General features: G+C 38.3%; 1 protein-coding gene across 10 annotated transcripts in view; it reads right to left on the minus strand.

Moving 5' to 3' along the window:
• The window catches only part of CaMKII (Calcium/calmodulin-dependent protein kinase II), a 3,892,153-nt gene that overhangs the window by 976,974 nt on the left and 2,889,496 nt on the right, over nucleotides 1-25,683 (minus strand). For 9 of the 10 annotated variants that reach the window (XM_067758430.1, XM_067758431.1, XM_067758435.1 and 6 more), the window contains one exon: nucleotides 9,137-9,229. The exons of the other annotated variant lie outside the window; for it this stretch is intronic. In XM_067758430.1, coding sequence (XP_067614531.1) covers nucleotides 9,137-9,229 — 93 coding nt within the window. The remainder of the gene's footprint in view (nucleotides 1-9,136; nucleotides 9,230-25,683) is intronic. 10 annotated transcript variants of the gene reach the window in all.

A 25,683-nucleotide genomic window follows, 5' to 3' on the forward strand; every position in this document is an offset into this window, starting at 1 on the left:
CCAAAATCCATTGCAGAGGTTTTCGTGAAAACTGGGTAGCCAGGTTTGGAGTGCCAATTGAGATGCATTCAGACCAAGGAAGAAACTTTGAGAGCGCAGTATTCAGTGAGATGTGTTGTTTGTTGGGAATTAAGAAAACGCGCACAATACCTCTGCACCCACAGTCAGATGGAATGGTTGAAAGATTTAACCGTACTTTTGAAGAACACTTGCGAAAGGTAGTGGGGACGTGTCAACAAAATTGGGACAAACACATCCAAATATTCCTATTGGCTTATCGCTCCGCTGTGCACGAGACTACCGGACAATCGCCTGCAAGAACACTTGGTAGCGATTTGAGGCTTCCGTGTGATTTAGTATTTGGGAAAGGTGTTGCCCCTGCAATGGGAGATAACAGTTATTGGGAAATGGTGCAGAGTGAAATGGATGAGTTGCATCGTAATGTGAGGGAACATATGCGGATAAAGAGTGACAAGATGAAAGATCGATTTGATAGAGCTGTAAATTCATATGGGTTCAAAGAAGGTGACTTGGTACTACTGTATAATCCACAGAGAAAGAGAGGCATTTCTCCAAAACTGCAAGCATCGTGGGAAGGTCCATATAAGGTTATTAAAAGATTGAACGACGTTTTTTATCGTATAAAGCGAAGCCAGCCCGGACAAGGAAAAGCCAAAGTAGTTCATTTGGAAAGATTGGCAACATATGGGTCGAAGAATTGTATGTGTAATCGGGACCATCAGACTTAAGTGGTGAGCAGTGTAACAAACTTTGAATAGGGCACTACTACTTGCAGCGTTAAACAACTTTTTTATACTTTTCAATTTTTATACTTGTTATAATTGTATTCGATTAGTTTAGTGCTCATAGATTTTAAATAATTTGTAAAACGCTTTTTCTGAAATAAAAGTCAGTTAGAAAATAGAAATCGTAACAATATTTTTGTGCACCAACATTGGAACGAGTCCAAGTCGGCCTGAAGAAGATCCAAGGAACTCAAATCGGTAGGACAGCAAGTGTAGCAAAGTTTTACATCAGCCGCATACATTATAGTATGGGAATATAATATTGTCTGTGGCAAGTCATTAATGAAAAGGGTAAAGAGCAAAGGGCCTAGTTGACTTCCCTGGGGTACACCGGAGGAAACTCCGAACGATTCCGACAGATTGTACTTGAACAGGACTTTTTGGGTCCGGTTAGAAAGATAGCTTTTCAGCCCCATTAATAGGTGAAACGGAAAGCCCAATAAATCAAGCTTATGAATAAGTAACTCATGGTTGGCGGTATCAAATGCTTTGCTGAAGTCCGTGTAGATGACATCCGTTTGCTTGTTCGCTAAAAATCCTTCCATAACTAAAGAGGAGAATACAAGCAAATTTGCAGTGGTTCACCTTTGACGAATGAAACCGTGTTGGCATGGAGATAAAAGACTAGAACACTGATATTGGAGTTGACTGGTAACAATCTGTTCAAAGAATTTAGTAATGGCTGAAAGTTTATCAATACCTCTGTAGTTTTCAACTTTGGACCAACTACCTTTTTTATGCAGGGGTATAATAAAAGACTGTTTCCAAAGTGGCGGGAATGACGCAGATCCCAGACATAGCTCAAATAATTTTAAAATAGGCTCATACATGTTTTCGGCGCAGTACCTAAGCCCGCAACTAGGAACACCGTCTGGTCCCGGAGAACAGGTGGGCTTCAAAGATTGAAAATTCTGTAGAACAATATCACTATCAATAGCAGGATTCATAATGGAATTCGGGTTATCTAAGCGATACGGGTATTGACCGGAATGAAAACCTCTGGAGGAATAAGGACCTAAAGAACTCTAGCTCTGTAATATCGTCATCAGTGCAAGCTTTTTTACATCCATATATAAATGAGGAAGGATACCCAGAAGTTTTCCACTTTGAATTTACGAAACTGTAAAACTTTTTTAGATTTTTAAAAAATTGGGCTTTACAACAACTCAAGTAATTTTTATAACAAAGCTGATTAAGACGGTGAAATTTAGAACAAGCTATTAGATATTTAAAGAGGCCTGCAGATGCTCCAGATTTCTTGAAACTCTTATAAAGCCTAGATTTAATGTTATTAAGTCTGATAAGTTGCCTTGAAAACCAAGGGGGTTTATTCGAACATAGGGTATATGTTCTATAAGTGGACGCCTTTTCGGGATATGGCCATAAAGGTGAACCAGTTGTGACTCTAGAATGCGTTTGTACGAAATGGGTATCAAATGAAAGGTGTTAATGATTATTTAAAAGTTAGTGGGCCTTAGTTCTATAGGTGGACACTTTTTCGAGATATCGCCATAAAGGTGGACCAGGGGTAACTCTAGAATGCGTTTGTACGATATGGGTATCAAATGAAAGGTTTTAATGATTATTTAAAAGGGAGTGGGCCTTAGTTCTATAGGTGGACGCCTTTTCGAGATATCGCCATAAAGGTGGACCAGGGTTGACTCTATAATGTGTTTGTACGGTATGGGTATCAAAATAAATCTATTAATGAAGGTTTTGAAAGGGAGTGGCCCTTATTTGTATATGTGAAGGCGTCAATAAACGAATCCAATCACCATGCTTCATCCCTTTTTTCGTATTTGTTATAGAATTATTGCATTTTTTCAATTTTCGAAATTTTCGATATCGAAAAAGTGGGCGTGACCATAGTCGGATTTCGCCCACTTTTTACACCAAGATAAAGTGAGTTTAGATAAGTAAGTGAACGGTTTTTGCTCAAGTTATCGTGTTAACGGCCGAGCGGAAGGTCAGACGGTCGACTGTGTATAAAAACTGGGCGTGCCTTCAACCGATTTCGCCCATTTTCAAAAAAAACTGTTACCGTCATAGAAGCTTTGCTCTTATCATATTTCATAAGGATTGGTAAATTTTTGTTCGACTTATGGCATTAAAAGTATTCTAGACAAATTAAATGAAAAAGGGCGGAGCCACGCCCATTTTTAACATTTATTTTATTTTTGTATTGCGTTACACCATATCATTACTGGAGTTGAATGTTTACATAATTTACTTATATACTGCAAAGATATTGAAATTTTTCTTAAAATTTGGGTTCTTAAATTTTTTTTTTTAAAAGTGGGCGTGTTCTTCATACGCTTGTGCTAATTTTCATTAAGCAAACTTATAGTATTAGGAGTAATGTTCCTGCCAAATTTCGTCATGATATCTTCAACGACTTCCAAATTACAGCGTGCAAAACTTTGAAACCACCTTCTTTTAAAAGTGGGCGGTGCCACGCCCACTGTCCAAATTTTACTAATTTTCGATTTTGTGTCATAAGTTCAACCCACCTACCAAGTTTCATTGCTTTATACGACTTTGGTAATCAATTATCGCGCTTTTTCGATTTTTCGAAATTTTCGATATCGAAAAAGTAGGCGCGGTTATAGTCCGATATCGTTTATTTTAAATAGCGATCTGAGATGAGTGCCCAGGAACCTACATACCAAATTACATCAAGATACCTCAAAATTTACTCAAGTTATCGTGTTAACGGACAGACGGACGGACATGGCTAAATCAGATTTTTTTTCGATACTGATGATTTTGATATATGGAAGTCTATATCTATCTCGATTCCTTTATACCTGTACAACCAACCGTTTTCCAATCAAAGTTAATATACTCTATGTGCAAAGCACGCTGAGTATAATGATCCGTAATGGTATATCTAAATTCTGTTATTTCTTATTCCGATCTCTGCTCAATCAAAAAAAAAAAAAAAAAACCAAAAAACTTCTACAGAAGTTACTACATATAATTTTTAAAAATTAAAAAAAAAAAAACAAAAATCAAATGGATAACAAAAAAATTAGGAATACCCCTAAACGGAAACACCCTTTACCAAAAATCTCTATTTCTTGCTTATATTAAGCAATAGTTAAAGCGATCAATTAAATATGTGCATACGAAAGCATGTTAGGTAAAGAAACAAAAAAAAAGAGAGGTTATAATAATGTTATATTGATATTACCATTCATTATATACCACCATTCACTTACTCATCTCCCCAGGCTCATCTGAAGACCAGATACCAAGGCTGTTGCAGCGGGAGCTGAAAGAAAAGAGAAATAAAGAGCAAAAAAAACCTATTTTATGTACTTCTGTAGTATTATAACTGTGACGAATATTAGTAACACTAAGTGATACTCACATAACTACTCTGATACTAAGTAAATAAAGCCGCAACAACAATAAAACAAGCTGCCACACTTGTATGTACGTAAACAAATTAATCATCATGTACACACATCCATACAAGCAGCAGAGAGATACTCACAAACGCATGTCATCATCAGCTACTACTTCGCTCACATATACACGCATATGGTTACACACTACAAATATACGCGTGTATGGCTGATGACCAGGTAGAGGATTCTAGAGGAAGAAACTTCTAGACATTTGGGCAGAAAGTATAAAAGCAGCAGAAGCTGAGTAGTCCGTAAGCAGCTTGATTTTTAGCACGCTATTGGTCGTGAAGTTAAGTGTTATTGTGAAGTACTTTCAAAGTAGTCTAATAAAGACTATTTTTGGATTACTAAATATTGGAGTGTTTTATTCAACATTTTAGCTATACCAACGTAAGCAGAAGGTTGCAAATAAGCGGAATTTCACTAAATTCGTTACAATTGGTGTCAGAAGAATAATTGTTGAATAAATTCTGAAGATTTCGTATACAACTTGGGCATGGCAAAGTTAAGTGAATTAAGGATCCAGCAACTGAAAAAGAGTTGGGAACCGTGAATTGAATACAACCGGCAATAAGATCGAACTTCAAGCACGGCTACGAGAGGTATTGGAGTTAGAAGGAATTAACGTGGAAGAGTGTGTATTTCATCTCGTTGGCGACGAGACAACAACAAAAATTGAAGAGAAAAAAAAACGAAGCATCGCAGACAGTTACGTGCACAGACTTGAACACGATTTTGGCTGCAATATCTGCACAAACATTGACAGTAACATCCAAGATTGAAGCACAGCAGGCACGCATTTCAGAAATGTGGTCGCAAATGTCATCTCAACTGGAATCGCAGGAGGACCGTATAACATCCAAGATGGAATCACAGGAAATACGCAAAACATCCAAGATGGAAGCACAGGAGGCACGCATTTCAGAAATGTCGTCATATATGTCATCCCAACTGGAAGAACAGAAGACATATATGACATCTCAGTTGGCTGAGCAGTTGAAAGCACACGAGAATCGCATATCCTCGCAGCTGGAGGCACAGGAAACGAAATTCTCATCGCAGCTGGAGGTTTTTAGTGAAAGACAGGATAAAAGGGAGGCCGAAATGGATGCTTTGAAAGATCGGATTCAGGAGTTACAATTGAACCGTCCAATCACTTCAACGGCTACTCTGAAAGTAAAATCCACAACGTTTGATGATTCTGTTCCTTTCCAGGTATAAAAGCTCCAATTTGAGAAGACGTCAGCAGCGAACAACTGGAATGCCGAATATAAAGTTGCTGCATTGTTCGTGGCTTTAAAAGGACCAGCTGCTGAGATCTTGCAGACCATCCCAGAGTACGAACGTAACAGTTATGAAGCATTGATCGCTGATGTAGAACGACGGTATAGAAGCGAACACTGGAAACAGATCTACCAAATAGAATTACAAAACCGCTTCCAAATATCTAACGAGACTTTGCAGGAGTTTGCGTCGGATGTTGAAAGATTGGATCATTTCGCAAATGCGGACGTACCCTTGGAATACACTGAGAGGGTAAAAATCCAGTGTTTTATAAATGGCATACGGGACGTGGAGGCGAACCGAGCGACATTCGCAAACCCAAAGCTGACATTTGCTGAAACGGTATCCCATGCACTGACTCAGGAAACAGCGTCACTTTTGAGTAAGGCGGCATACAAAGCTCATCGCGTGGAAGTGGATAGGCCAGACTGGGTAAACGTAATTTTGGAAGCATTGAAGGGAACATAGCAGAAGAATAATGATGCAGTCAAATGCTTTAAGTCTGGAAAGCCAGGGCACATTGCACGTCATTGCGATCTTGATTCTGGTAGTTCCAACTTGGCGGGTCGTAAGCGTAAAGCTGGAGGAGATAAGCAAGAGCGAGTCAGATGTAAAGATCGAAAACTTGCCCCAGCTATTGAATGTCCTGTGATATCTATCTCACAAATTGGAAGAAAATCAAACAGTCTTACCGTCAGAGGGAATGTGGATGGCAAAGAACGTGTACTGACTGTAGATACGGGCGCATCTCATTCTTTAATCCGATCTGACTTGGTCAACAGGAGAGTAAAACCGTTACCTGGAGCAAGATTGCGTACGGTCACTGGCGAGTATAACCAAGTCCAAGGAGAAATGGTATGTGAGGTCTTAATTGGACAGGTAACTATTCTACACAAATTCGTTGTGGCAGAGATTGTTGATGAAGTCATATTGGGAGTGGACTTCTTAGTTGACCATGACATCAGGATCAATATGCAGAGAAGGATTATGCGCTATAAGAACCAGGATATACCAGTTAACTTCAGTTTGGAGAAAGGGTTCAGCAGTAAGCGAGTGCTGGTGGAGGAGATTCAACAGAGACCACAAAGTCAAAGAAAGTAAATCGGGCAAAGGTTGATGGAAAGAATGGTCCAAACAAATCAAAACCCAAGGTACCCCTGAGAAAAACACTGGCATTGACAAACCCTAATGGATGCACTAAAACAAACGATAGAAATCCCCAGAAAGAATACAAAGGTGGTTTCAAGCCAGGGCGCACTACTGTTGTGAAACGTCGGAATGATACTGATTATGTGAAGCATATCCGTCAAGCGCAAGCTCAACGAAGTAGTTCATTGGCTAAACAACAGAGTGTGAGGGAACGGTCCAGGATAATGAGTAGTAGGATTAAACACAGGTACGACAAGAACAATAATTCGGAAGGTTTCTTGTAGGGAGATTTGGTGCTGCTATACAACCCTCACCGGCAGAAAGGTGTTCCATCCACATTTTGGTGCAGTTGGGAAAGCCCGTGCAGAGTTGTGTGACGAATATTAGTAACACTAAGTGGTATACATCACTAATCTGATATTAAGTAAATAAAGCAACAACAACAATAAAGCAAGCTGCCATACTTGCATGTACGTAAACAAATGAATCATCATGTACACACATACATACAAGCAGCAGAGAGATACAAACGCATGTCATCATCAGCTACTACTTCGCTTAAATATACACGCATATGGTTACACACTATAAATACGCGCGCGTATGGCTGATGACCACGTAGAGGTTTCTAGAAGAAGAAACGTCTAGACATTTGGGCAGAGAGTATAAGATCAGCAGAAGCTGAGTAGCCCGTAAGCAGTTTGATTTAAGCACACTATTGGTTGTGGAGTTAAATGTTATTGTGAAGTACTTTCAAAGTAGTCTAATAAAGACCATTTTTGCATTACTGAATATTGAAGTGTTTTATTCAACAGTTTAGCAATACCAACGTAAGCAGAAGGTTGCAAATAAGAGGAATTTCACTAAATTCGTTACAATGCTATCACCCCATGGAACCTTTAGTTCCGGTTTATAAAAGTGAAAACACGCATGCACATTTTTCGCGCTCGTTATAATTAATAAAAAAAACGTTTAATAAAAAATAAAAATTAAAATAATCGCGATCTAGGTGTGAAATGTACAGTGGAAATATATTGGTTTATATAAAAACAAGTGGTTACCACGAAAAGTTGTTTTCCAACAAAACATGTCTTACGAAATAAAAAGGAAGGTGTCGCATGTGGACAAGTGCAGCAGGTGCATTACGAAGGTAAAGGTTCTAAAAAATTAATCGGTTGTTACATTTGTTAATATTGTGCACATAAACGCAACTATACTCAACTTTTTTGTGAAAAAAGTGAATCAAGAGCTCGCGAAATAATTTCTCCGTGCTGTTTGCATTGTTTCTATTGTGAAAAATAGAATTTAAATATAAACAATGTTATTGTCACACTCTTTTATTTGGGGGGAACACTGGTCTCGCTTTCACCTTCTGAAAATTGTTTTTGTATTAGCCCAATGGTTAGGCGAGTGTGATTTCAGCAGTTTGACTGCGGTTCGATTTCCGGTGAAACCTGTTGAAACAAATAAACATTACGAAATTGCCTCACGATGATGACGTGGCGGTTTTCGAAATGGTACCATCGCAATATGCCAGTAAATGTTGCCTTCTTTTCAGTTTTTCTCAATAAAACCAAAAATAATAATTGAATAACAATTATCATTTATCGGTGTTAAGCTTATTAATTCTTAAAAATCTTAAGTGTCGTCAGTACTTCAAGTTCGAAATTCGAGACAAAATAAAGTAGAGTCATATAGGTATTACCGCGTGGCATTGTTATTAATGATGTTCTCTTATTAATACGAAAGTATGTATTAGTAATGACAGTTTTCTCAAAACATACATATAAGTTAGATGGAAAAACAGTTTGGGATTAATAGTCATGAAACTAGTTACATATTTTGGAGACACATTGCGTATTGGGCAACCCTTTATCGATTTTAAAAGTTTTATCATGCCATCAATATCATGCTCCATTTATGAAAAACTCCTTGAAGAAAATTTTTGTGTTCCTCGTCCCTTTCGCCTGTTATTCAAATGCTTCCCTTGGGATTGCAGTTATGCAACAGACTGTATATAAATTTTAATTAACTACTAAAAGGCACCGACATCTTTAGAGCCACTTACGACTGAATCAGTTAAGAAAGTATTGCAGAGGGAACAGTTGGTATTTCGTGGGGCATCACAATATTAAAATTGTCAGTTTTGAGCACTTCGAGTAATAAGAACTAGAACTGGTAGCGTCTCTAAATGAGATAGGCGCTAGTTCGAAACTAATGCAATTCACTGCTGGGAAACTACCGCTATGCAGTCAAAATTAAAATAATCTGTGAGCTTTCATTCTGCAAGCAAACATTTTCCTGTGTTTTTTGGTGTCCCACAATGCATTTGAGATTAATCTCGATTTAGAAGTGCAATTTAAAAGGACCGCAGCTCACTTACATAATCTCAACGTTTTGACATAAAAACATACCAAACTGTACTTTTGTGCTGGAAAACCGTGAAATTTTGTCTAAGATTCCTTAACGTTTATATGAATTTACCTTTAATATCTTCATCTTCTATAGTTGTGTTCGAGGAGTCTGTTGATTCCTTAACTTGAGACCCTTCACCTTTCTTTGTGATCATACTCCTACCTGAAAATATATATTAATTAAATATGTATATAAAAGTCAATTGTCTCAATGATATCTTGCTTAACTAAACTGTTTTGTAAATCGATGTTAACTAGGAGAACACCAACATTCCGTTCGTTATATATACTTTTTTTAGCAAATATAAAATTTGCCGGGCGAAATATAATAAATAATGGTCTAAAATTAGGCCGTGAACAATTTCACTTGAATTGGATAACTCTTATAACTGCCACGTTGCATTTGATAATTTATAAAACCATATTCAGCCATCGTGCAGAATTTTATATAAAATAATTGACTACCATCGATTGATTAAAAAATGTTTAACTATTTGTAAAAACTCACAGAACGAGATTATGAAGGTAAGAATCATCCCGCCATATAAGGTTTTTAAATCAGATGAATAGTTTAAATCTTATCATACATAAGAATGCTGGTGTGCGTTTTATGTATCAACTTTTCGATTGATTTTTTGAACAGTATCCAATATAAATAAAGTAGCTACGTTATTTCAGCAAATTCGCTATAACTTTGCCATTTTTGAGCCGATTTGTTAGTAGTTTGAACAAATATGAACTGGAAATGATTAGCATTTAATATAATATCAAGTTTTAGCCAAATACTTGCGACCTATTGAGGTATTTCGCAACATACTGCTGTTCGAATTCTAGTTGTGCTTCATTTCCCGCATAAACGCACGAATATCTCCTAAGATATTTGTCTGATGGAAAAACAGTATACAGCAATTTGTTATGGTGAAAGAAAATCTTTAATGGGTTGAAAATTGTTTTCGCAGTTCCGTACAAAGAACTGAATAATGGGTTGCAAATTGTTTTCGAAGTTCCGTACAAAGAACATATTTAAGGATATTACGAACACGACGTATTTTTTTTTTTTTTTTTGGAAAGCCGGTAACTTCGTGAAACCTCAAACCCAAACTCAATACCCTTTAACGGATTTTTGCCCTCATAAGCATAATCAGCATATTGTCTGAGTACTTTCACGTTATAACTGATTAACCAATAAATGTTTATCAATTATTTTTATACTCAGCTGAGCAGAGCTCACAGGGTATATTAATTTTGTTCGCATAACGGTACCCCGTAACGGCATAAATTAATGAGAAGTTATAGACTTCTATATATCAAAATGATCTGGGGGAAAAAAGACAATTCCTTTAACCATGTCCGTCCGTCCGTCCGTCTGTCCGTGAATACGATAACTTGAGTAAGTTTTGAGGTATCTTAGTGAAATTTGGTATGTAAGTTCCTGGGCACTCATCTTAGATCACTATTTAAAATGAAGGAAATCGGACTATAACAACGCCCACTTTTTCGATATCTAAAATTTCGAAAAACCGAAAAAGTGCGATAATTCATTACCAAAGACGGATAAAGCGATGAAACTTGGTAGGTGGGTTGATCTTATGACGCAGAATAGAAAATAAGTAAAATTTTGGACAATGGGCGGATCACCGTACACTTTTAAAAGAAGGTATTTTAAAAGTTTTGCAAGCTATAATTTGTCAGTCGTTGAAGATATCATACTGAAATTTGGCAGGAATGTTATTCCTATTACTAGTGTTCTAAATAAAAATTCGCAAAATCGGAAAACGAACACGCCCATTTAAAAAAAAAAATTTAAAAGTTAAATTTTAACCAAAAATTTAATATCTTTACAGTATGTAAATAAATTGTGTCGATATTCAACTCCAGTAATGATATGGTGCAACAAAATGCAAAAATAAATTTCAAATTTAATTTGTCTATAACACTTTTAATGCCATAAGTCGAACAAACATTCACCAATACATGTTAAATTTGGTAAGGCTATAGATTCAATGACGATAACTGTTTTCTGTGAAAATGGGCGAATTCTGTTGAAGCCACCCCAATTTTTATACACAGTCGACCGTCTGTCCTTCCGCTCGGCCGTTAACACGATAACTTAAGCAAATATCCATATATCTTTACTAAACTTAGTTCACGTACTTATGGGAACATGGAGACTTTATCTTAGTATTTAAAATGGGCGAAATCCGGCTATGACCACGCCCACTTTTTCGAAATCGAAAATTTTGAAAAATTAAAAAAAAAATGCCATAATCCTATACCAAATACGAGAAAGGGATGAAACATGATGATTGGATTGGTTTTTGACGCAAAATATAACTTTAGAAAAAACTTTTTAAAACGGGTGTGACGCCTACCATATTAAGTAGAAGAAAATGAAAAAGTTCTGCAGGGCGAAATCAAAAGCCCTTGGTACTGTTCGTGATATTACATATATAAATAAATTAGCGGGACCGACATATGATGTTCTGGGTCACCCTGGTCAACATTTTGGTTAATATCACGAAAACGCCTTCACATATACAACTAAGGGCCACTTTCTTTTAAAACCCCCATTAATACCTTTAATTTGATACCCATATCGTACAAACACATTATAGAGTCACCCCTGGTCTACCTTTATGGCGCTATCTCGAAAAGGCGTCCAACTATAGAACTAAGGTCCACTCTCTTTTAAAATAATCTTTAATACCTTTTATTTGATACCCATGTCATACAAACACATTCCAGGGTTACCCTAGGTCCATTTTCGTACATGGTGATTTTCCCTTATTTGGCAAAGAATAAAGGAAAATCATTCCAAAAAACCTCACCCTTTGTCTACAATTTTGGACTCTTATCGGACTCATAATTAAGAGCGCTTAGAAAATATTTCAGGGGTGATTTAAAAAAAATATAAAGAAATGCGTTCAAATTTAACCAAATTAATCATATTTAAAAACAATATTGAAATAAAACAAATTGATAGTTGAAGAAAGATAGCAAAGGCAAGTTGCTCCACTTTTTAGTATTACCATTTGTATGTATCTATGAAAAAGACAATTTTGTCTCCAAAGCTCTCAGCTTAGTGTGTAATGTTCGGTTACACCGCGAGCTTAGGCTTCATTACTTGTTAAAACTGTTGCAGTGTTTGGCAAGCACTCCGAGTGTATTTCTGCCATGAAAAGCTCTCAGCGAAAACTGATCTGCCTTGCAGATTCTGTTCGGAGTTGCCATGAAACAAGGAAAAATTAAAAGGAGCACGACGCACACTGGAAGAGAAGCTCGGCCTAAAATCTTTTCATAGGTTATCGCGCCTTACATTTATTTATTATTGCCCCGAATTCGTATGGTTTTAAAAATATTCAAATGCAACGTGGCAGTTCTAAAAGTTTCTATTCCGCTGAAATTTTGCACAGGTTATTTTTAGATCATAATTTGTTATATTCTGCCCGTCAAAGCAATTTTTTTACGGATAGCTTAATTGTCATACGCAGTGTAGTCTAACGATAGGCAACAGTTATTAGAAGAAGTCCTCAAGCTTGAGAGCCGAATTAAAAATGTGAAGAGGATAACAGTCTAAGAACTCTCAAATTCCAGACCTCCCTCATTTTATAAAAGCTAAAATTTGGTCAGCGCATACTTCCACCTGAAGAACGAATTTTGATGTACTGTGAAGCTTGAGTCATAGTGGCTTTCGCAGATGTCATGGGCATGATGAACCAAACTGACGGCTACCAGTCTTCGAAACAGCTGGATGGCACAATGAAGTTAGACTGATGACATATACCAATAACGCGACTTTAGAATGGCCGCAGAGAGTTGTTCCAGACCTTCAAAAACAAGAAGGCCCAAGGTTGAATGTGGAAGATTAAGTACTGCTCCCCACGATACCCCGAGTGGTGAAGGCGGAGGAAAAGCTGCCTGCGAAGGGGGCCAGTAATACGTGATCTAAACTAATCAGGAATCGGAAGATCTGTTGTAGTCATAGCTTGGGAAAATGTCACAATGAAAGTGACGGAATTTAAGAAAAAATAACAAAAGTTTAAGCACTTATTCAAAGTTTTGTGCAATTTCGCGGTGAGACTTGCTGCATGCGCCAGCGTTAAATCCACCATATTCATTCCAAGTACATACGTACATAAATCAGTCGGTTTTTCGTCCCAAAATTCCTTAGTATTTCCCAGTAAATGTCTCATATAGTAAAAATTCTCGAATTTATAAAAGTTTGCTGCTCTGCAGTTGTATATAATTATCTGACATAACCTAAATGATTAAGTATGCATTTGCTATCGAGAGTATACTCGTGGTTTTCAGTCGGAATACCTGGAGTATTTACAGATCAAGTAGAGAAATTATCAATTATTTAAAACCCAGGAAATAATAGTGACGTCTGAGAATATACTTGCGGTCATACTTAGCCTTTCAGTGCCGCCCATACCTGTCTATTTCATTTGTGTTAAGGGTTACCTGCGGTTGTAAAGCCAACATCCGAGCACACATCGAGTGCCTCATCCACATCAAACCTACGTTGGCATCGGATCATCCGAAGGAACGAGAGATAGAAAATTCAAGGACAGTGTGGACAGTCAGCAAGCAATTTTGTACCGTAACGACCGCAATACACCGAAGACCTTTGAAAAGTTACTATAGTTTTTTGGTTTCTCGTCATCAGCTAGGAGTAAAAAGCATCAATCTCTCTTATTTGCACTCGACTACCGTACAATCTTGTTACAAATATACTTATCTAATTTATCGTTTTGCACACGTTTATTTAGTAGTTATATTTTTTATACAACCACGTATATAAACGTCTGGAGAGCTACGTCCATCTGACTAGCTAACACATATTTTCTGTCCACCCTAAGCGGTCTATCTTTGGGTTCATCATGAGTCTGCTTGCCGCAGCACCTAATATTTCAGTGCGCTTAGAAAAACTCTTTTATTTTAACTATTTTCGCCTACACGGTTTGCAGACTTCAAGTCCAATAAAGTCAAGAGCTTAAAGTTTTCGCTTCTAAGTTTTTCCAAACGAGCGTCACCATGTCCACTGATTCACCAATCATGGTTGACTTTATTTCCGATTCAAACAATATTGTGTTTTTCTGTACACAATTTGACAAAGAAGATCAGACGGATACCCTACTTGAAGTTAAACTTCAAGACCTTAACTGATTTTAAAGAAGAAGCAACTAAAAAATTTCAACTGTTCACGGAGAGTTTCTACATTTGTAAGTCGCATATCATGGATCGACTAAAAATATTGCAAGGCAACACATCTAGTTCAGCCAGTACCAATCGACTTTCCATGCCTTTAGTTGAAACTTCTGTTCCATGCATATGACACACAGACCTTTTACGGTAGCTATGAAGAATGGCCCGCCTTTCGTGACATGTTCACAGCAGTGTACCTAAATCACCCTAAGCTAGCTCCAGCACAAAAACTGTATCACTTGCGGAACAAAACCAAAGACAAGGCAGGTGCCATAGTCAAGCAGTAGAGTCTATCGGGTGAAAATTTCTCTCTAGCTTTGGAAGCGTTAAGAGCGCGCTTTGAAAACAAACGACTTCTCATTGACAAACAGATGAAAACCCTATTCAATCTCCCGTCTGCCAACTCGGAAAACAGCTAAGCTATCCAAAAAATTCAATGTACCATAAACGAATGTCTTTCCTGCCTCAAAACTCAAGGCGTTTCCATTCTGACTGGGATCCCATTCTTGTCTACTTATGTTCCATTAAGCTACCTGACGAAACCCTATCTCTATGGGAACAGCCGCTTAAGTCCCGAAAAGACTTTCCCAGCTGGTCCCAAATGGATGAGTTTCTAACTATTCGCTATGAAGTGGTGGAGCGCCTACACAGGTATAAAACCACCAAAACCCGAAATTCAATATCATCAAAACCCTCCTCAAAGATTCAATCGTGCCATTCGCAGGAAAAACTGTCCGTCAAATGCAAGCTATGCGAGAAAAATCACTCCTTGAGATTCTGCACAAATGGTTTCTGCTCCAATTGCTTGACTTACAACCATCTCCTCACCGACTGCCACAGTGCATTCAAATATTTCCATTGTAAGATGTCCCATCATACCATTCTGCATCCGACTTCTACCCCTAAACCGGATCCCAAGGGACCAGTTCAGAACCAAAACCCAAAATCAAAAAAACATGCAACCACCTTGTTGCATACGGAAACATCAGACGCCAAATCAAGTAAACCAAGACATCCTATTTTTGATATTACGGAGGGTAAGGATTCTCCTAAGCCTTCGCCTGAAGCCGAATTCAATGTTCAAGCTAACTTTTCTACCAACAACGAAAAAACTTTGCTTCCAACCCAGGTACAAATAGAACACTTGGGTCAGCTATATACGCTCCGAGCTCTAATCGATCAAGGATCTCAGAAAACCTTCATCTCTGAAAATATTCAAAATCGTTTGCAGCTCCCTACCAATCGAGTTAACTTTTCCATTAGTGGGATGGGCGGTAAGATTGTCGAAAATTCAAAGCGTGTCTGCAATCTTAACCTTGTCGCCAAACGGCATAACATTCGTATTAGCACCAAAACGATTGTTCTCCACAAACTCACTAGCACGTTACTTACGTTCCAAATCAAAAAACCATATGCCTTGGAAATTAAGGCTTTCGACCTTGCCGACCCACTTTTCTTCACACCCTCTCAAATCGATCTTCTAATCGGCAGCGATTTAATACCAGAACTTTTGCTTCCGGGAGTTAAACACAAAGTGCTTTGTAGTCTTCTCGCACAAAATACCATATTCGGATGGTACTTAAGTGGGCCTTTAAAATCTACCGAATGCTCCGCATTCCACACCCATGTCGTGGACTATTCCAACGAAAGTCTTAATTCACAACTTCAACGGTTTTGGGAGTTAGAGGAAGTATCGGAGAGTCATACACCCAGGGCCGTAAATAGAAAACCCGGGCCCGGGACCAAACAATTTACGCGCCCCCTATAAAAATTCACTAACACATTTGATTAATTTGAATTAATGACGTCTAATTCATGAATAATTATTGGTGGATTACATAAAAAAAAAACTTTGCCACATCAACTAAATGATTTTTGGACTAAGAACTGAAAATAAAATTAACACAGAATATTTATTATTTATACTATTTTATTGTAACGTAAAAATAAAATTCTCTTTTAACAGTCACGTATTGTTTCAAATAATCTTTTCTAGTTATTTGGTAACATTTTAATACATCTCTGATAAAAAAAATAATAATAAATGTAAGGCGCGAAAACCTCCGAAGAGATTTTAGGCCGAGCTTCTCTTCCAATTTGCGTCGTGCTCCTTTTAATTTATCCTACAAATTGGCGGGGCGGGACCTACTTGTTTTATGCCGACTCCGAACGGCATCTGCAAGGCAGATGAGTTTTCACTGAAAGCTTTTCATGGCAGAAATACACTCGGAGTGCTTGCCAAACACTGCCGAGGGGCGACCCCGCTTAGGAAAATTTTCTTCTAATTGAAAAATCTTCTATCTAAAATTTTTGATGTTGCTTTGCCCGGGGCTTGAACCCAGGATCCTCGGTGTGGTAGGCGGAGCACGCTACCATCACACCAGGGCGACCGCTGATGATTTTAATTATTAAATATAGAAGGTTCCAAGGTTTCTTGTTTTTTTTTCGCTGCAAAATTTTTTATAATAATATCAAAATTTAACTGTCTTACCAAAACGGATTCAACACAAAGCGTGGCAAGTCCTAAAACTGGCTCTTTATATGAACACGATCTATGATAGTTTTTGATTCTTGAAGGGACGCTGAAGGAACGTTCTGCACTAGCTAGTAGCTACAGTGACAGGTATAGTGGTATGGTGCAAAAGATACGTAAAGCAACACAAATGTTGTGGAAAATTGTATACAGATTTTGAAAATATTTAGATGTATTTAGCAATTCCAATGGTGAAATACCTTTATCAAAATTTGCTTCGTAAATGTGTTTCAAGAGAATTATTTCGCATTCTAAGCTTTGAGAAATGTCCGACTTGTATTTTTCGACAAATTTTGCTGCGCTCGCCCGAGCCATAGTTTCATCCATATCTTCAATTTGCTACAAACAGGAAAACGTCTCGCTCAAATTTCTAATAGCTGCAAATCGTTCAGTAATGCCAGTAATTACCGAGTCAACGATCACCAGGAATGTATTGTTTTTAAAATCAGACTCTGAATCATCCGTAATCATCTCATTTAAATTATCTTCAGAACATCTTTTGGGTTTTCTCTTTCGAATATCCGGAAACTTTGGCGAAATGTTTAATTGAAAAGCAATTGTTTTGCATTCGTTTAAAATTGTTTCGCATTGGTTCCTGGTTAACTTCAAATCAGCTAATAAGGCATCTATGGTGGCGCCTCTAGCTTGGAGGACCACGTTTCTTTCATTAATGGTAGTCAGTAGTTTGAACCAAATTGAGGACAGAAAGATACATTCGAACTTGTTGATGTACTTGAGAATGCCGGTAACAACTCCGTATGCTTGCGCAGTCAAATCTGGCTTTTGTTTGAAAGCTCGGCACATTTTTTTTTTTGAGATGTCCCATCGTTGTGGAGTACTGCTAAAAATAGTAAAACATATTTGTACAACTCCGAAGAAAGTAATTGCAGCCGTACAACATTCTGCAGCATCAACACCACATAAATTGAGACTGTGGGTTGCACAAGGCGAGTAATCAGCATTCAAGCTTTTGTCGAGAATGTGACGTAGTGCTCCGTTTTAAGCTCCTTTCCTTGTGCACGACAATCTTTTAATGGGATTTTATGTTTACCTAGAGTATGGCAAATTGGATCAGCGATTTTCTGACCAGTTTTTTGGTTACAATTCACGAAAGCTAAAAACCGTTTTGAATTGTAAAATTTGTTGCTTTCGAATTGAAATGGAGTTATCGCAAAATGAACGTAGTCAACGTGACTAGCATCAAGCATAGCATCAACGATATTAGCAAAATATTTGGCTTTCTTGCCTTGATCTAATATAGTTTCCCTCACGTGCTTTGCACAAATCTCTATAAACTCGTTCTGAATCTCTGGTTTGTGCTGCTGTTGTGAAATCCTAACTTTCTCCAAATGATCTCTAAGTATCGGATCATAATGGCTTATGAGATCTTAGATGCCCAAAAATGTCCGCTGTTTCCTTCACCAAGATATGTACTTTCGCCTCTGAAAGCTAGTCCTCAAAAATAAAATAGTGTCCAAAATTCTATATAAAATTTCTTTCCACTTTTGAGTTTCAGTGATTAGCTGTTCATAGATAAGTATATCAATGGTAGCCTCCTTTTGAATTAGATTTTGTAAAGATCGCCATTGAATATAACATTTAATGTGATCTTGAATATTGTGACGAATATTAGTATGGATACAAATTACAAATATACGTGTATATAGCTGGTACACAAGCATCAGGTTCACGAAATTACTAGACCTTAGGAGAAATGCGTGAACGAGGAAACCGAGGAGTATAAAAACAGCACAAGCTGAGGCATGGCGAATCAGTTTGGTTTAAACACGCAATTAGTTGTGAAGTAAGAGCTATTGTGAAGTACTTAAAAAGTAGTCTAATAAAGACCATTTTGCATTGTTGAATATTGGAGTTTAGCGATTCGAACGTTTGCAGAAGGTGTAAAATAAGCGTAGTTTCAATAAATTCGTAACATTAATTTCGTGTGATGGCAGTTTATGGCACTTTACACTAACCAGTTACGTTCCGCTTTATCCCCATTTGGCAAGATTCTGTTTAACAACGAGGTAGGAAATGCCTCGTTAGGACAATCACTTGGAAAAATAACAGGACGCTTTTGATGGCCTCGCCGAACTATTTCGTTGAATTCTTCAGATCGCAAAACCTCAATATTCAAGGTATCGATGTCGAAGTCGTTTAAATAATCTGGATTTTGATACAGAGTTGGTGGAATTATTTGAAGACTTTTTGAACGTGAACCTTCATCAATGTCACCACAAAATTTTACGATTTCGGATTCATGTAAACGTACATTTTTGTATGATGTCTTTATTTTCTCCTCACTGTACGAAGGCCCAGGCAAAAAAGCATTATCAATCTTCATTGCTTTTGAAATTCGGCTTAAAATTTCCACAAGGAACAAAAACATACTCTCCTGAATTAAACACAAATGTCTTAGTGCCTCTAAATCGCGGGCCTCCTGAGAAACCCCGGCCCGGGAGACCGCCCCCCCCCCTCTCGTCTTTACTGCAGACGCCCTCCGAAGCAGATACCTTTTGTGAACAGATGTATCAAAATATCACCTATAGGCAACCAGATGGACGATACGTCGTTAGATTACCTTTCAAATCAGATTTTCCACTGAGCCTACCGCTTGATTCATCGCGTTCCCAAGCAATGTTGCAAGCCTTTCGCATGGAAGAATCGCTTGATAAAAAACCAGAACTCAGAGATGAGTATAATAACGTTTTGAAGGAATATTTATCACTTGACCACATGAAGCCTAGTACTTCCTGGGAAATTTATAAAAAGGATTGTTATTTTTCATACTACTTACCCCACTACTCTTTCGTCAAACCTGACAGTAAATCTACCAAGGCTTGGGTGGTTTTTAATGCTTCCAAGCCAACAGGATTGGGAGTTTCTCTTAACGACATACTTCATATAGGTCCTTATCTACAATTAGATCTCATGCTTGTGATTTTAAATTGGCAATTTTACAAATACGTATTTAACGGCGATATTCAAAAAATGTACAGACAAATTCTATTGCATGAAGACGATCAGCAGTTTCAAAGAATTTCGCAGAAAAAACGAGGTCAAACTGTCAGACTTCGCGCTAAGAACGGTAACTTTCGGAGTTAATTGTGCGCTATATCTGGTCATCTGCACACTACTCCAGTTAGCAAATGATTCCCAAACTTACCATCTGTTGGCTAAGAGAATTCCCACCGAAGAGACCTATGCCGATGACATACTAACGGGGGGACATGACCTTCGAGTTGCCTATTGGCTCAGTCTGAACACTTCCAATGACTTAATTCAGCTGGGTCTCCTTTAAAGAAAAAAACTTCTAATCATTCTGAACTTCTGCGACATATACCAACAGAAGACCTACTAGATTCCGATTTTCTCAAGATTGATTCCTCAAGCTCCACCAAAACTCTCGGCATCCAGTGGAATGCTTTAAATTATGTCTTTTCATATTCCACGGATACCATGCTACAGAGGCAACGAAAGGGGCAAATCCTATCCTCGGTATCGAAACTTTTTGACCCCGCAGGGTGGCTTTCGCCCATTATAACTCAAGCCAAAATACTTCTGCAGCAAACATGGCTAGAAGGAACTGGATGGGACGAATGCGTCAATCCACAGTCGCTTCAAAAATGGAATCAGTTTATTTCGGATCTACCCAGCATAGGAGAAATACAAATCCCTAGGTGGGCGGAATTTACACCAAGTAGTAAAGTTCAGATTCACGGATTTTGTGATGCCTCCGAAAAGGCATTTTGCGGATCCATCTATATAAGAACTGATAATAGTAATACCATAGCTTCACATCTTCTTTTCTCCAAAACTAATGTAGCACCACTTCAAACAGTAAGCCTCCCGCGCTTAGAGCTGTGTGGTGCCGTTTTGTTATCGAAATGAATCAAAAATGTTACAAAGCAACTTCGCCTACGAGATGCGGAAATCTTTTATGGTCACATTTTTCCATAATCCTTTCTTGGTTAGAAAAACCTCCTTGCACGTGGAAAGTATACGTGACCAATCGCACTTCGCAAATCATTCAAAATGTTGGAAATATCTAGTGGCGACTCGTATCCACGAATCACAATCCCGCTGACCTGGTACACGGGGTTGCCGTCCGCAAGACCTACTCAATAAATCGCTCTAGTAGCATGGACCGACGTGGCTCTTGAAACTACCAGAGCAATGGCCAACATCACGCTCAAAAAAGGTTGCTTCTCTCGATCTCTCGAAGAACGCAAAGTAGAAGCTTTTCATTCCCCGGAAACCAAGTCTGACATTCTCGATCGCCTCTCTTTTTGGCTCAAAGTCTTGCGAGTTATAGCCAATATGTTTCGCTTCATTCATCGGATCAAACCAAATCTAATACAGTCCACTTAAGAAACCAGGTACGAAACAATAGTCCTAACTCAAAAAGAAATCCATTGGGTAAATGTGCGACTTATAAAGCTCGCCCAAGAAAGACATTATCCCAAAGAGTATGGCAATCTAACTAATAAACAACCAATTTCCAAGAAAAGCTCACTGCTGACTTTGAACCCCCCCTTAGATCAAGATCAACTTCTTCGAGTAAACGGCCGGTTGGCAAATTCCTTTATCCCCTATCGCGAAAAGTACCCAATCATCATTCCGGAAGCTTCAAGTCTCTGTTACCTGTTCCTCTAGTTTTTCCACAACTTATTGATGCACTCCGAACACCAATTGATGATCAGGACCGCGAGGCAGGAATATTTTATAACCATACTTAAGTAAAAAGTGAAAAGTTGCATACGAAATTTGTAAAGCATGCACTATCTTCAAACAAAATCCAAGTTCAAAGATCATGGCTGCTCTACTACCAGAACGATCCGATTTTCCCCTTTCACATATACCATAATTGACTTTGGAGGTCCCTTCCATATAAAATCATCACCACTGCGAAACTCATCTGTTCTTGAAAGTTACGTCTGTGTGTTCGTCTGTTCCTCAACCGAGGCCATCCACCTAGAACCTTGCTCGCATCTCTCCACTAAGGCATTCCAAGCTACCTTCACAAGATTCGTCGCAAGACGCGGCCTGCCCCAGTGTGTCCTTTCGGATAATGGGAAAAACTTCGTCGGCGCCATTCGCGCATATCAACAGGATTTCAATGAGTTCGTCAAAGAGTCATCAGATGACGTCAGGTCAAAGTATTGCGTACAGGACTTCGAGTGTAGGTTTCTACCTCCTAATGCTCCACACATGGGAGGCCTCTGGAAGGCCGGCGTCAAGAGTTTCAAACTAAATTTTAAGCCAGTTTCCGGAAACCACAGATTCACATTCGAAGAGCTTGCAACAATACTTGCGAGAATAGAAGCCATCTTAAACTCTTGACCACTTTCACCGATATCTAGCGATCCCTAAGAGCTTTTAGCCCTAACACCAGGTCATTTCTTAGGAGGTGGTACTCTTCTTGCCACACCAGAACCCCGCAACGACAATTTGTCACTTCAAAACCGTTAGGAGAAACTTAAATTATGGCACCAACAATTCAATCAGCGTTGGAAAGATGAGTATCTTAAGGAGCTACACCAAAGATATAAGTGGAAAGTTCCACAGAAAAATCTATCCATCGGGGAGTTTGTCGTTATTAAAGACCAATTGCTTCCCCCAAACGAATGGCGATTAAGCTGCATCGAGAAGATCTATGAGGGTTCCTACGGGAAAGTGCGAATGGCCGACATACGAACCCAACAGGGAATTCTAACTAGACCTATCGTTAAACTTTGTCTGCTTCCTATTCATCCAGAGATACCACTTACGCAAAGTTGACAGCCACACCTATCATATCTATTTATACACATAGCCATAATTTTATCGAGATCTTTTACTAAAGTTCATCTCATTTACAGGCGCCGAGTTGGCGGTTCCGGCCGAGGGGGCCTTTCACCACATACCTCGCGTGTCGTTTCTGGTCGCGGTAGTTTGGAATCCTCCAATCCATCTCGCCCGCGGCGAAATTTAGATGTTCACAACTGCCTTGTGTGCGACAGGTTCCATTCGCTCCACTTTTTAAGCAGTTCTGTGGACTGGAGTTGGAGAAGCGCTGGGAAACAGTACGCCATTTCAAGTACTGTGCTTCCAGTGTTGCATAGTATATAGTCTATTGTCACTTAATTTTCGATCTCTTTCATCAACTACCATCGTCGAGAACACATCAAACTCAGTCAACGAAGTATTATTTTGAACAAATCATTGCCGTCACATCAAGACGACAAAGGCCAGCGGATACTGTAGTATGCAATAAATATACCACTATTTATTTTTATATAAAAATGTCTTTTAATATTCACTTCTAAATGTATGTTAACAATTCGTTTTAAAAATTTATATCTGAATGAAAAATTTTGAAACAATCATTTCAAAATTGAAATATAAAAAAAAATTAACAAGAGCAAAAATTTAATTTATTTAAAGTAGGTACATTTAAAGCTGAATATAAATATAACCCTACAATACTCCCCCTTCCGGAGATTTAAGGTTAAATAAATTAAAAGTTACTTTCTTTTTTGTTTTTGTGTTAGGTATCTGTATTTTATCAAACATTGCTGGTTTTAAAGGATCAATAGGAAAAGATTTAATTTCATTATTTATCTCAATTTTAAAATTTTTAATATCTTCTTCAATAACTCTATAAGGACCCTCATACAGGAAACGTCTCGCTCAAATTTCTAATAGCTGCAAATCGTTCAGTAATGCCAGTAATTACCGAGTCAACGATCACCAGGAATGTATTGTTTTTAAAATCAGACTCTGAATCATCCGTAATCATCTCATTTAAATTATCTTCAGAACATCTTTTGGGTTTTATCTTTCGAATATCCGGAAACTTTGGCGAGTTGTTTAATTGAAAAGCAATTGTTTTGCATTCGTTTAAAATTATTTCACATTGGTTCCTGGTTAACTTCAAATCAGCTAATAAGGCATCTATGGTGGCGCCTCTAGCTTGGAGGACCACGTTTCTTTCATTAATGGTAGTCAGTAGTTTGAACCAAATTGAGGACAGCAAGATACATTCGAACTTGTTGATGTACTTGAGAATGCCGGTAACAACTCCGTATGCTTGCGCAGTCGAATTTGGCTTTTGTCTGAAAGCTCGGCACATTTTTTTTTTTTTTGAGATGTCCCGTCGTTGTGGAGTACTGCTAAAAATAGTAAAACATATTTGTACAACTCAGAAGAAAGTAATTGCAGCCGTACAACATTCTGCAGCATCAACACCACATAAATTGAGACTGTGGGTTGCACAAGGCGAGTAATCAGCATTCAAGCTTTTGTCGAGAATGTGACGTAGTGCTCCATTTTAAGCTCCTTTCCTTGTGCACGACAATCTTTTAATGGGATTTTATGTTTACCTAGAGTATGGCAAATTGGATCAGCGATTTTCTGACCAGTTTTTTGGTTACAATTCACGAAAGCTAAAAACCGTTTTGAATTGTAAAATTTGTTGCTTTCGAATTGAAATGGAGTTAGCGCAAAATGAACGTAGTCAACGTGACTAGCATCAAGCATAGCATCAACGATATTAGCAAAATATTTGGCTTTCTTGCCTTGATCTAATATAGGTCCCTCACGTGCTTTGCACAAATCTCTATAAACTCGTTCTGAATCTCTGGTTTGTGCTGCTGTTGTGAAATCCTAACTTTCTCCAAATGATCTCTAAGTATCGGATCATAATGGCTTATGAGATCTTAGATGACCAAAAAATTTTTCGCTGTAACAGCATCGGGAGTTTCTCTTAACGACATACTTCATATAGGTTCTTCTCTACAATTAGATCTCATGCTTGTGATTTTAAATGGGCGATTGTACAAATACGTATTTAACGGCGATATTCAAAAAATGTACAGACAAATTCTATTGCATGAAGACGATCAGCAATTTCAAAGAATTTCGCAGAAAAAACGAGGTCAAACTGTCAGACTTCGCGCTAAGAACGGTAACTTTCGGAGTTAATTGTGCGCTATATCTGGTCATCTGCACACTACTCCAGTTAGCAAATGATTCCCAAACTTACCATCTTTGGCTAAGAGAATTCCCACCGAAGAGACCTATGCCGATGACATACTAAAGGGGGGACATGACCTTCGAGTTGCCTATTGGCTCAGTCTGAACACTTCCAATGCCTTAATTCAGCTGGGTCCCCTTTAAAGAAAAAAACTTCTAATCATTCTGAACTTCTGCGACATATACCAACAGAAGACCTACTAGATTCCGATTTTCTCAAGATTGATTCCTCAAGCTCCACCAAAACTCTCGACATCCAGTGGAATGCTTTAAATTATTTCTTTTCATATTCCACGGATACCATGTTACAGAGGCAACGAAAGGGGCAAATCCTATCCTCGGTATCGAAACTTTTTGACCCCGCAGGGTGGCTTTCGCCCATTATAACTCAAGCCAAAATACTTCTGCAGCAAATATGGCTAGAAGGAACTGGATGGGACGAATGCGTCAATCCACAGTCGCTTCAAAAATGGAATCAGGTTATTTCGGATCTACCCAGTATAGGAGAAATACAAATCCCTAGGTGGGCGGAATTTACACCAAGTCGTAAAGTTCAGATTCACGGATTTTGTGATGCCTCCGAAAAGGCTTTTTGCGCATCCATCTATATAAGAACTGATAATAGTAATACCATAGCTTCACATCTTCTTTTCTCCAAAACTAAAGTAGCACCATTTCAAACAGTAAGCCTCCCGCGCTTAGAGCTGTGTGGTGCCGTTTTGTTATCGAAATGTATCAAAAATGTTACAAAGCAACTTCGCCTACGAGATACGGAAATCTTTTATGGTAAGATTTTTCCATAATCCTTTCTTGGTTAGAAAAACCTCCTTGCATGTGGAAAGTATACGTGACCAATCGCA

The sequence above is a fragment of the Eurosta solidaginis genome, chromosome X (assembly GCF_040869045.1).
Source record: "Eurosta solidaginis isolate ZX-2024a chromosome X, ASM4086904v1, whole genome shotgun sequence".
Lineage (NCBI taxonomy): Eukaryota > Metazoa > Arthropoda > Insecta > Diptera > Tephritidae > Eurosta > Eurosta solidaginis.